General features: G+C 41.3%; 1 protein-coding gene across 1 annotated transcript in view; it reads left to right on the top strand.

The window, feature by feature from the left end:
- Positions 1-11,471, top strand: part of hydin (HYDIN axonemal central pair apparatus protein) — a 175,648-nt gene that overhangs the window by 100,061 nt on the left and 64,116 nt on the right. The window contains exons 37-45 of the mRNA XM_061722806.1: positions 1,106-1,222; positions 1,371-1,530; positions 1,640-1,809; positions 3,777-3,955; positions 4,160-4,234; positions 5,732-5,915; positions 6,021-6,126; positions 8,623-8,686; positions 10,487-10,660. Coding sequence (XP_061578790.1) covers positions 1,106-1,222; positions 1,371-1,530; positions 1,640-1,809; positions 3,777-3,955; positions 4,160-4,234; positions 5,732-5,915; positions 6,021-6,126; positions 8,623-8,686; positions 10,487-10,660 — 1,229 coding nt within the window. The remainder of the gene's footprint in view (positions 1-1,105; positions 1,223-1,370; positions 1,531-1,639; positions 1,810-3,776; positions 3,956-4,159; positions 4,235-5,731; positions 5,916-6,020; positions 6,127-8,622; positions 8,687-10,486; positions 10,661-11,471) is intronic.

Raw genomic sequence — 11,471 nt, 5'->3', positions numbered from 1 at the left:
GCATTGAATGAGGTCATTGACTGGGGTCAAATGATCGCCAGTAACAGATACATATAATTGTGCGTCATCAGCATAACAGTCTGTCCTAACTGCATGCGAGCGTCCGACTGTCGCATCACACTGCGTGGCATCGGACGCGCTCTGTCCACACTGAACGCGTTATCGGCCCCACGTTCTACCACGTTCTTTTGATTGACAGCTGAGACTCGCCTTTTAAAAGGCTGATTTATGGTTCCGCGTTACACCAATCGCGGCGCAGTCACCGAACGGTGCGCGTCGCCGCGTACCCTACGCCGTAGGCTACGCCGTCGATTTTACGCGGAACCATAAATCAGCCTTTATTCACCCGCCCGTGCGCTCCTGAAAGAAACTTCTAAAATAACTCCTAAAAGAGTAAAGGGACAAATAAAAGATGGGTGATTACTTGTGATCTCCCTACGTTTGTACTTTCTAAACAGAAAACAAGCTTATTATTCGGTGGAATAAGTGGGGAAAAAACCGAACGGTGACGCAATCAAACAGCGAACAGCTGGAGTGACCGGCGTGTTCGTGGTGTTAATGCAGCAAACATGTCAGCATGTCAGATCATTACTGGGATGTGGGAAAAAGCAGAGGACACGAGAAATCCGGCAGGATCCGGCACAAATTAAGCCCTAATAAGATTAAGATAAGATTCTTATTATATCTTATTATCTTATCAGAACCTTCCAGCTCCCTGGCGATCTCCCTCCAGCAGCTGACACTTTATTGAGGTTCTTGTATTGAAATGACTGTTTCATACAGCGCTTTACACTTTTTTTTGCAACTTTCAACCGGCTTTCAACACGAGCGACAGGAAGAAAATAGAAGCAGGGCGTGCGACAAAAGTCCAGCTCAAAACGCATCGCGCCGCGTCACGCGCAAACCAGTATAGACAGTGCAATAAAAAAATAAAGCAATGGAATTGTTTTTGACGCTGACGCTCGCTCGCGTCGCATGCAGTTAGGACATGGTTTGAGAATGATATGAATATGAATGAATGAATGAGAATGAATATTATGATGCCCAATGATGGGCATCTGTTTTATATTCCATCACAATGTGTTTCCCAACTTGTGTGCGCCAGAGTTGAATGAATTGGATGAAGATGAGGCCGAGACTCACGAGACACTGGTGGAAGATATGAAATGGAAACAAAACAACACAGAGATTAAAACCAAGAGTGGGAAGCCTGATGAAATGCGTAATACAACTGTTTAAGGGACGTGACCGGTGTGGGGACTAAACACTGTTAAAGTTCAGAAAAATACTGCCTCACTTTCAGTTTCTTACTTGTAAAAGAAAAAAATAACTAATTCTTCTTCTAAAACTATTTTGTTCAATCGTTTCAGAGTTGACCAGAGAGGGAAGACTAGATCAGTTAGAAATGAGCCCTTTTTTCAGAGGAATGTCCCACCACATGGGCTTTGGTTCTCCACCTGCAGAACTGCCATTTCGCAACAGCGGAGGCATTGCTATTATTGTATATGGAGCTCCTCGGTCAGGTAAAAAGCACATTTGTTTTGTGGAAAATGTAGAAAGAAGATGGAAAAAGAAGCTATGAAAAAAAAAGATTAGTCTGAAACTGTTCACTTGGTCCTCTATGTATTGCAGATACCAGCGGTGCAGCAGCTGCTCTGGCGTGTTACTACAGCGCAGCGTGCCTGAGTGTTGACGCCGTGCTCGCAGATACGCTTCAAAAAGGCACCACTTCACCTTTTAGCTCGTCAGAAAGACACGTTGATCTCACTTCTACTGCAGAGTATGCTCAGAGAACAGCTGTGGAAACTGGTACGGCTCTCTTCCCGTCACATTGTAACACCATTTTAATCAGAGTCATTACCAGAACCGATCATGTGTTAGAGTTGGAGGAGCGTCATTGCATTGAGCAGTAACAGCCTGTCATAACTGCACGCGAGCGTCCGACTATCGCGTCGCACTGCGTGATATTGGACGCTCTCTGTCCTGAAACACTGAACACGTTATGGGGCCCCATTATTTTGATTGACAGCTGAAACTCGCTTTTTAAAAGGCTGATTTATGGTTCCGCGTTACACCAACGCAGACCCTACGGCGTAGGCTACGCGGCGCATGCACCGAACGGTGCGCGTCGCCGTGTACCCTACGCCGTAGACTACGCCATCGATTTTACGCGGAACCATAAATCAGCCTTTATTCAACGCACTACCCGCCGATGCGCTCCTGAAAGAAACTCCTAAAATAACTCCTAAAAGAGTAAAGAGACAAGTAAAAGATGGGTGAGTACTTCCTACGTTTGTAGTTTCTAAACAGAAAACAAGCTTGATATTGTGATATTTAAATGTTCTTCTATTCTCTTCCTGCCGCTCGCGTTGAAAGCCGGTTAAAGCGCTGTAGGAATCAGTCATGGATGAGGAATGGCTGATCCAGTTAGTTGAAATGAGAAGTTATCTATGATTCCTCCTCATTTCACTACAAAAACCTCAATAAAGTGGCAGAAAGAAATATTATCCTATTATTATTATCTTATTATTATATATTATCTTATTATCTTATCAGAACCTTCCAGCCCCCTGGCGATCTCCCTCCAGCAGCTGCCACTATATTGAGGTTCTTGTATTGAATGACTGTTTCCTACGGCGCTTTCAACCGGCTTTTAACGCGAGCAACAGGAAGAAAATAGAAACCGGGCGTCCGACAAAAGTCCAGCTCAAAACGGCGCGCCACGTCGCACTGCGCCAGTTTGGACAGTCCAATAGAAAATAAAGCAATGGAATTGTTTTTGTCGCTGACGCTCGCTCGCGTCACATGCAGTTAGGACACAGTGTAATATGTTCAGTTGCCCCAGAAGATGTAATTCAGTTGGTAAACCCCTATTTCAAGTTAAGTTTCCCTCCAAACACCATAATAGGACAGACCAGGGTTCGGCAACCCGCGGTTCTTTAGCGCCGCCCTAGTGGCTCCTGGAGCTTTTTCAAAAATGTTTGACCTTTTTTTTTCTTTTTTTTCTTCTTTTTCCTTTTTTTCTTCTTTTTCCTTTGCTTTTTAATCTCGACATTTCAACTTTTTTCTCGACATTTCGACTTTTTTCTCAACACTTCGACTTTTTTCTCGAAATTTCGACTTTTTTCTCAAGATTGTACTTCAACATTAATCTCGACATTTCGACTTTTTTCTCGACATTTCGACTTTTTTCTTGACATTTCGACTTTTTTCTCAAAGTGCATAATGAAAAAATAAATCTTCCCCCAGTTATAACTAATATAAATACATGCAGCATGTGTTGCCTTCATTCTAAGGCTTATACAAGACATTTTGTTTTCTTTTTTTTCTTCTTTTTCTTCTTTTTTTCTCTTTTTTTTCTTCTTTTTTTCTCTTTTTCTTTTTTAAATGTTTTTCTTTTTTAGATTTTTTTCCTTTTTTTTCTTGTTTTTTTTCTTTTTTCTTTTTTCCTTTTTTTCTTCTTTTTTCTTCCTTTTTCCTTTCCTTTTTAATCTCAACATTTTGACATTTTTCTCGACATTGATTTTTTTCTCGAAGTGCATAATGAAAAAAAAATCTTCCCCCAGTTCTAACTAAAATAGAAACATGCAGCATGTGTTGCCTTCATTCTAAGGCTGATACAAGACTTTTCATTTTTTGCGGCTCCAGACATATTTGTTTTTTGTGTTTTTGGTCCAATACGGCTCTTTCAACGTTTTGGGTTGCCGACCCCTGATCTAGACCAACGACAGCACTGACCATGTTCACAGGGTTCACACATCATTCTCTATTTTCAGATCAAGCCACTGAAGATTCAGGATGTACAGCAGCTCTCGACGCCTCAGATCCTCATTCAGACTCAGTTTCACTTAATACTTTGGATGCTCTTGCAAAGCACGAAGAAGAAAAAAACGACAGTGGAAATAAAACCCCGGCTCATCCGGAGGGTGAACGTGCACACAATGACCTCAGTCTGGTAGAGTGTTTGTTTTAATCTGCTGCGTTTTAGTATCACATAGTACCTAATCACTAATTATTTGATTCTTTCATTCCTGCTCAAACATTTTTCTTCCCCTTTAATGTACCTTTAACAATTGTCTGAAATGTTGTTTGCCCTTGTAAATATAATTTAATTACTTAATTCAATCAAACAGATGCATTTTGTGTGATTTGGTTCCAGGAAGGAGATGGTTCCAAAGTCAGCAGTCCCGTTCCTGAACAACTACTCATTGATATCCTGACAAAAAGACTGAAGGTACACAAAGTTACAACATATTAATCAGCTGAAAACGCATTAGCTGTGTTTACATGGGAAGTTTAATTCCTTTTAAATTCAGAATTAAAATTAAATACAATTTAAAATGAATAAAAATGACCACGTAAACACCTTATTCCCAATAAAAATGGCCATTCCGAATTAAACTTAATTCCGAAGTAAGTGGCTGGTTTATTCCGATTTTAAGGCCCCGTTTACACGGGGCAAAAACGGAGGCGTTTTCATGCGTTTTGGCCGTTCGTTTACACGTAAACGCAGCTCAAAGCCCCCAAAAACGATCATTTCTGAAAACTCCGGCCAAAGTGGAGATTTTCAAAAACTCCGTTTTCACGTTTGCGTCTAAACGGAGGAAAACGGAGATTTAAGCTTCAGAACGTCACATTATGCCACAGAAACTCACCAGCGTCATGTGTGCGACCTGTGTTTACAATTAGTTTGGCCACCGTCAATATTTTCTTGTATTTTACCTGTTTTATATTCAAAAGTAAGTCACACTTAAAAGTAACTCCCCCCCCGTCCAGCCTCTCCTGCTCATTCAAGCCTGTGAGCGCGTCAGCCAGCAGCATGAAGCCTGAATTATGGTTCCGCGTAAATCAACGGCGCAGGGAACGCGGCGATGCGCATCGTACGTGCGTGTCGCCGCGTACTCTACGCCGTAGGCTCTGCGTTGGTGTAACGCGGCACCATAAATCAGCCTTAACTGGAAGTTACACGTGTCATTTGTTGATGTTTTATCCAGGATTCTGATTGGCTGGCATGACGTTAACATCGTTTTCATGCGGGTCCGTGTAAACGAGGATTTTTTTGAAAACGTAGAGGGGAAAATATCCGTTTTTGTAAATACCCGGCTACGTGTAAACGTAGCCTTAATCTGAATAGAATAATTCCAAATCATGTAAACACTCATTCCTCTTTAAATTAATTCCGGTCTTTCTTTCTGCTCGTTCCCTCGCCCGTCTGTCTCCATGATCTTATATTCCTGCTGGGCTGGTTTTCCAAACAAAGTTTCAAGATGCAGCACACAGTAAACGCTGGTCAAGAGCAGAGACCATTTATTTAATAAATAGAAATCATTAAAAGAACAGATGGAAACAGGAATCATCAAAATTATGAGCTTTTTTTCAAAGTTGTAGCGGCTAAGTTTGTTTTTCTTCCGGTAGTTTAACTTCCGGTCCCCCCCCTATCCAATCAGAACCTTCCCAACCCCCAGACCTGTAGAGGCATTGGATAAAGCCAATCAAACGTGTTTTCCATGTAAACCTCAATTTGGAATTACTATTTCCATGTAAACTGGAAGGAAAATAGTTTAATTCTGAATAATGAATTGCGAATTAAAAAACATCATGTAACCGTGACCAGTGTCTCATATTGGTTTGGTTGTTTGTCTGACTCTGAACAGAGTCCGGGTTTCACATGTGTTGTCTCTTTGCTCCTTCTCTTTCACTGCGGTTGGTCCCGACATTCTCGTGATAACAGTTGAGTGACTGTCAGTGTGGAGTAGTGATCGATGGTTTACACTCGGCGTACACTGAGTTTGCATCAAGCACGCTGCAAGTTGTTCTGAAGGCCGTCGGTAACCGCAAACACATCTATGTGCTCAACGTATCTGACTCCTACTCTGCACTGAAGGCTCGGGAACGAGGCGTGGGAGAAGCCAAAGGTAAAATATACACCAGTTCACAACCATGAATCGTATTACCAAGAAATTCTGTGAAAATGATGAATGCTATCCATATAATGTGTGTAATCTGTGTCTGTCCTTCAGAGGAAATCCAGAGTGAGAGAGTGAGTGAATATGATGCTTTGCCTCAGGATGAGGAGGAGGATATTAATCCGGGATCGTTGGAGACGATCACGATGCAGAAACTCCGGTACTGACTTTGTTACTTTATTCCTCTTTTCTGTGAGTTTTTAGTTTTGCATCAGATTTGCCAAACTTTAACCTTCACAAAGTTAACAAAAAAACAGGCCGGCCTTCCTGTGCTGTCTGATGAAGTTCAGCTGCAGTGGTGGACAGTAACGGAGTAAATTTACTTGAGTACTGTACTTAAGTACATATCCAGAGGATTTGTACTTTACTTGAGTATTAGATTTCTTTGGTACTTATTACTCTTACTTGAATAAATTTCCAAGACAAATATTTTTACTTTTACTCGAGTAAATTTCTAGGAAGGCTGAAAAGTACTCGTTACTTTCAGGTCTTTCGGAGACAGCCAAGACAGACATGGGGAGACAGTTTGTTATGCTCTATATTGCTATATTGTACTGGTACATGTCCTTCCTGTAAAGTTAAGTGACTTCAACATTGAGTTATTGAAAGCAGAGATGTAGTTTCTTGTAAAGCAGTGGTCTTTGAGGGGGATCCAGACTTAGTTGGATGGTGCAGGTTCATTTGGTTTCAGTTCATGATTGTTAATAAACTCTGCATCATCTGCTGTCCTCTTATGATCCCATTCATTTGATTTGTTTTTGGTGTTTCTGCAGGTTTTATATAACATTGTGGTTCTAAAAGCAGCACATCAGTGCAGCTGGTTTCAAAGAGTTAATTCTCAGAAACAAGAGTTAAAAGATCCTTAAATTAATTTAGAAAAAATATAGTAATTTACTGATGTGGAAAATAAGAAATGTACTCTTACTCTTACTCTTACTTTACTTAAAGTAAATTTAAAAGCATTTACTTTTGGATACTTAAGTACCTTTAAAAGCAAGTACTTTTCTACTCTTACTCAAGTAATATTTTGACTGAGCTACTTTTACTTGTAACGGAGTAAATTTTGACCAGTAGTATTTGTACTCTTACTCAAGTACTGGGGTCGAGTACTCTGTCCACCTCTGTTCAGCTGCTGCTGGGACCTTTTCCCCGTGGCAGTGGTGTGTGCAGACCAGCTCAGATTTGCCGCTAAGCGAAGACCAAGGAACCTGTAGCTGACCACTGTCTCCACCTCAGACTTCCTGATGTTAACGGCTGCAGACGGGGGACTTTCCTCCTACAGTCCATTAGGAGTTCTTTGGTTTTGGGCCAATCCCAATGTTCACCCTACTCCCTACCACTAGCCCTCACTCACTACTACTAGCCCTAAAAATGAAGCCACAAGGGGTAGGGCTTTGTAATCTTCTCTAGGGATTGGGACCACTTGCTACGTCACTGCAGGGTTTACGTTCGGGAACGTTAGCGGTCCTGGGCATTTCACGGATTTTTGTGAGATCAGGTTGAAAACGTTGCAGCTTCACATTAAGCCTGATTTATGGTTCCACGTTAAATCAACGCAGAGCCTACGGCATAACCTACGCCGTAGGCTCTGCGTTGGTGTAACGCGGAACCATAAATCAGCCTTTATTCTGGCGAGATCTGAAGATACAACGCAACAACGAGCAAGTGCGTGATTATGTACATTCACTGAGTGAATATTATGAAAGTAAAATATATATTTCTCGCTAGAAATGTAATCAAAACGCATTTTTACGCAGAAACTAACTCAAAATATTGATTTTATTCAGAAAAAAATGAGAAATGTCCGCCACATTTTTTTGTTTGATTCAGTCTGCAAATGATGACGTAAAGCATTCTGGGAAATTATCTCTAGCCCTCGGTCGGTGAGTCAGCATCTGAAATCCCTCGCTGTGAAGGGTTAGATTCATACACACTAGCCCTCGTTATGTCCACTAGCCCTCGTTATGTCCACTAGCCCTCGTTATGTCCACTAGCCCTACATGCAAAGAGGAATTGGGACACCACTACCCTCACAGGAACGCGCAACATTTAGGAGTAGGACTGAAAAGTAGGACTAGGGGGGGATTGAGACTGGCCCTTAGTCTATGTTGAGGATAGCAGCTCCTTGGTTTTCCCAGCTTTACTCTGGAGGCGGTTCCTCTGGCACCAGTCAACAAATCTGTGGTTCAGTTCTGGGTTCCCACTCGCGGGGTCCCCTGGGTCGGTGGGAAGTCTAGAGGGAAACTCTGTGTTTATTTAGTCAAATCTGGTGTAAAACCTGTTAAGACAGTCAGGCAGATCTGTGTCCTTAGCCTCCGTACTGTAGGCGCCACTTCTATAGTTGATGAGTGTTCGGACGTCCTGCCACAGACTGCACATGTTCTTTTGCAGGTATTTCAAGCTTTTAGGAGTCATGCCTCCCAAAAGCACAGGAACTCTGTGGAAGTAAAAGCTTTCAATTAAAGGTTTACGAAATCCTTTTGAATGCTAATTGACAGGACATAAAACAAAAGACAGCTCCCTTTGGGTCTGCACTCTTACAAATGATTCACATACGCTGTAATGATCATTTATGTCATAAGCAGAGACATATCAAATATTAGCAATATATATTCACCTGTTTATATTTAAAAGCTTATGTGTCTCTGTGTATTAGGGAACTTGAGCAGATGCCAAAAGAGAAGAAAGGGCCGAGGAAAAAAAGCTTGAAGGGAAAGCAGGTCTGTATATGAATCTCTTCATAGCACTCTTCTGTAAACTAAATCTGTTGTCAGTAAAAACACATGGAAACATTCATATAAAACACACAAAACCACTCCTGGGACCATCATAGGGATGTGGATCATCAAATCCCACCGGGAGGATCCAGTCCTGCCAGTCAGGTCCTTAAACTGTGCTGATCTAAAAGCAAAGCTGCAAAACAAAAGCTCCCCTGATATGTTACAAGAATCTGCCAGTGGAACAAGATTTATCTTCTCATTACAAGCAACAAAATCTTGTTCCACTGGCAGATTTTTCTACTTATTTTAAGTGAAAATCTACTTGAAACAGGTGAAAATTGTCATATAAAAGGTTATTTCTCTGGTAATGACACTTGTTTTAAGTGTAATGAGATTTGTTTGACTAAAAATGACAAATTTCAACTAGAAATAAGACAAATATTCTGGTTAAGATTTTGAGTTTTTTGCAGTGTAGAAAATAACTTTAGTTAAAGCAGCACTATGTAACTTTTCCAGCTTAATCTAATATTTCATCATCATCATTGTGATGGAACATCAACTTCCAACAGGTTTAATGAACCTCTGTCATGGTCTGAGGGGTCTGTATCTCCTTCACTGGCACTATGTAACTTTGAGGAGCATGGTAGGAACCCTGCCACACTAAAAAACTACACATTTTTACGGCTTTGACTGCTTTACGGCATACGTCACTTCCCCCTCCTTCCCCATTCGTAGTGGAGACCAAAGCTGGGCGGGGCGTGGAGCGCAGAGCTCAGCAGAAGCTGGTGTCATGGCCCAAGCAGCGGAAAATCAGAAGAAAATAAAAGTTTTATCGGAGGAGGAGAAAAAAGAAAGCGTGAGAGTAACAAGCTAAATGTCCGAGACAGAATTGTTATGATACAAATGTAAATGTAGAGTTCTATGTTCAATAAGAATCAAAATTAGAATGTTTTCACATACAGGGGATTCGTCTTGGGTTCTAGCATTTTTCCTGAGAACTGTAAAATTGTGCAGGGCTGATCTGCAGAATATAAGGAATGGGCATTCAGTTATTCCCAGGTTATAAAGTATTTCTTTATTTTGTCAGTAAGTTTGTTGGACTACTAATTTATGACGAAGTCCCTCTAAAAAACGTGACAGGAAAAAGGTGCAGAGCGTATGAGTTTGTAGGAGCATTATCTCACTGAAACAACTTAATAAAACCAAGTTGAACTCAGTGATTTTCAACTCCGTCATATTATATTGTTTAGCCAAAAATAGATACATTACCTCTGCACTATCCATCCTGCAAACGACCACTGAAAACAGAAAAGTAGTTTTGAAAGTCCGTCCCGTCTTATTTCATTCACTATCAAAACAAATGCAGCGACGGGGACAGGAGTTTTCCGGCAGTACGCGCTGGTGCTCATGGGAAATGTAGTTCTTTCTGATAAAGCACTACCGCTTTTGTCCAAAGGAGCCGCCAAACTCAACAAAAGCTGAAAGTTACATTGTGCTGCTTTAATTTAGAATATAACTTTAGTTAAACATAAATGTTATTGGATCAGTATTCAGTATCAGCCAATACTCAAAGCCCATGTTTGGGATAAAGACAAATGTAATTGGAAGAGGTTTCAAGATGGTTTCGGTTACGTTAATCACCTCAGAACAAAGTCCTGTGCTTTTCCACAATAACAGCAGCCAGTGGAAGTTTTTTGGGGCATTTTTTTCCATAAGCAAAACCACAGGAGTGGATCGTGAATTCTAATTACACATGAACGACGTAGATGTTTCTCTCAGTCACTTTTGTCTCTTTTCCAGTGTGTTGTGGACGAGCTGCAGTCTCAGTTCAGCAGATATGAGGAGAGCCAGGTGGAGGTGATCCATGTCCTGGAGCACTGGGACCGGGGCCAAGGCTCGCTGTCCAGCCCTTTACCCAGCAGAGAAAACCCTGCAAGATTACTTAGCGTCTCAGGAGCGACGAGAAAAAAACTGGTAACTGCTCTCTTTTTACAAACATTCAAACAAACAGGCACATTTCACCAGGATGAGGGAACGATGAGGGAATGATGCTCAAGCTGACATTGTAAACAGCTAAGATACTTGCTTAATTACAGGTCAATCGTTTATTTTTGTCATCATTTTTAGTGTTATATTCATTGTACCATTGTCATAAAGAATAAGATGAGTAAGCGGCCAACGCAAGCTGTTTTATGTTAAAACTCAAATCAGAAAAAGTTGGGATGATATGGTACCAAAACAAGGTGATTTATGAATTTATGGCATTTGTCAGTCTGTAAAACGATAACTCAGATTTCTTGCTAAATCTATGAGTACAGTCGATCGCACAACAGCTCTTTCCCATTTTAGACGTTTTCCATTTGCTCAAACTGAAAGTTTACGCTGCCACTCAGTCTTTCTGCCACTCAGTCTTTCTGCCACTCAGTCTTTCTGCCACTCAGTCTTTCTGACACTCAGTCTTTCTGACACTCAGTCTTTCTGACACTCAGTCTTTCTGCCACTCAGTCTTTCTGACACTCAGTCTTTCTGACACTCAGTCTTTCTGCCACTCAGTCTTTCTGACACTCAGTCTTTCTGACACTCAGTCTTTCTGACACTCAGTCTTTCTGACACTCAGTCTTTCTGACACTCAGTCTTTCTGCCACTCAGTCTTTCTGACACTCAGTCTTTCTGACACTCAGTCTTTCTGACACTCAGTCTTTCTGACACTCAGTCTTTCTGACACTCAGTCTTTCTGACACTCAGTCTTTCTGACACTCAGTCTTTCTGTCACTCATTGGGTGAA

The sequence above is a fragment of the Cololabis saira genome, chromosome 5, assembly GCF_033807715.1.
Source record: "Cololabis saira isolate AMF1-May2022 chromosome 5, fColSai1.1, whole genome shotgun sequence".
NCBI classification, from domain to species: domain Eukaryota; kingdom Metazoa; phylum Chordata; class Actinopteri; order Beloniformes; family Belonidae; genus Cololabis; species Cololabis saira.
Note: the sequence above shows the minus strand (reverse complement) of the source record. Positions and strands in the feature narration are given on the sequence as shown.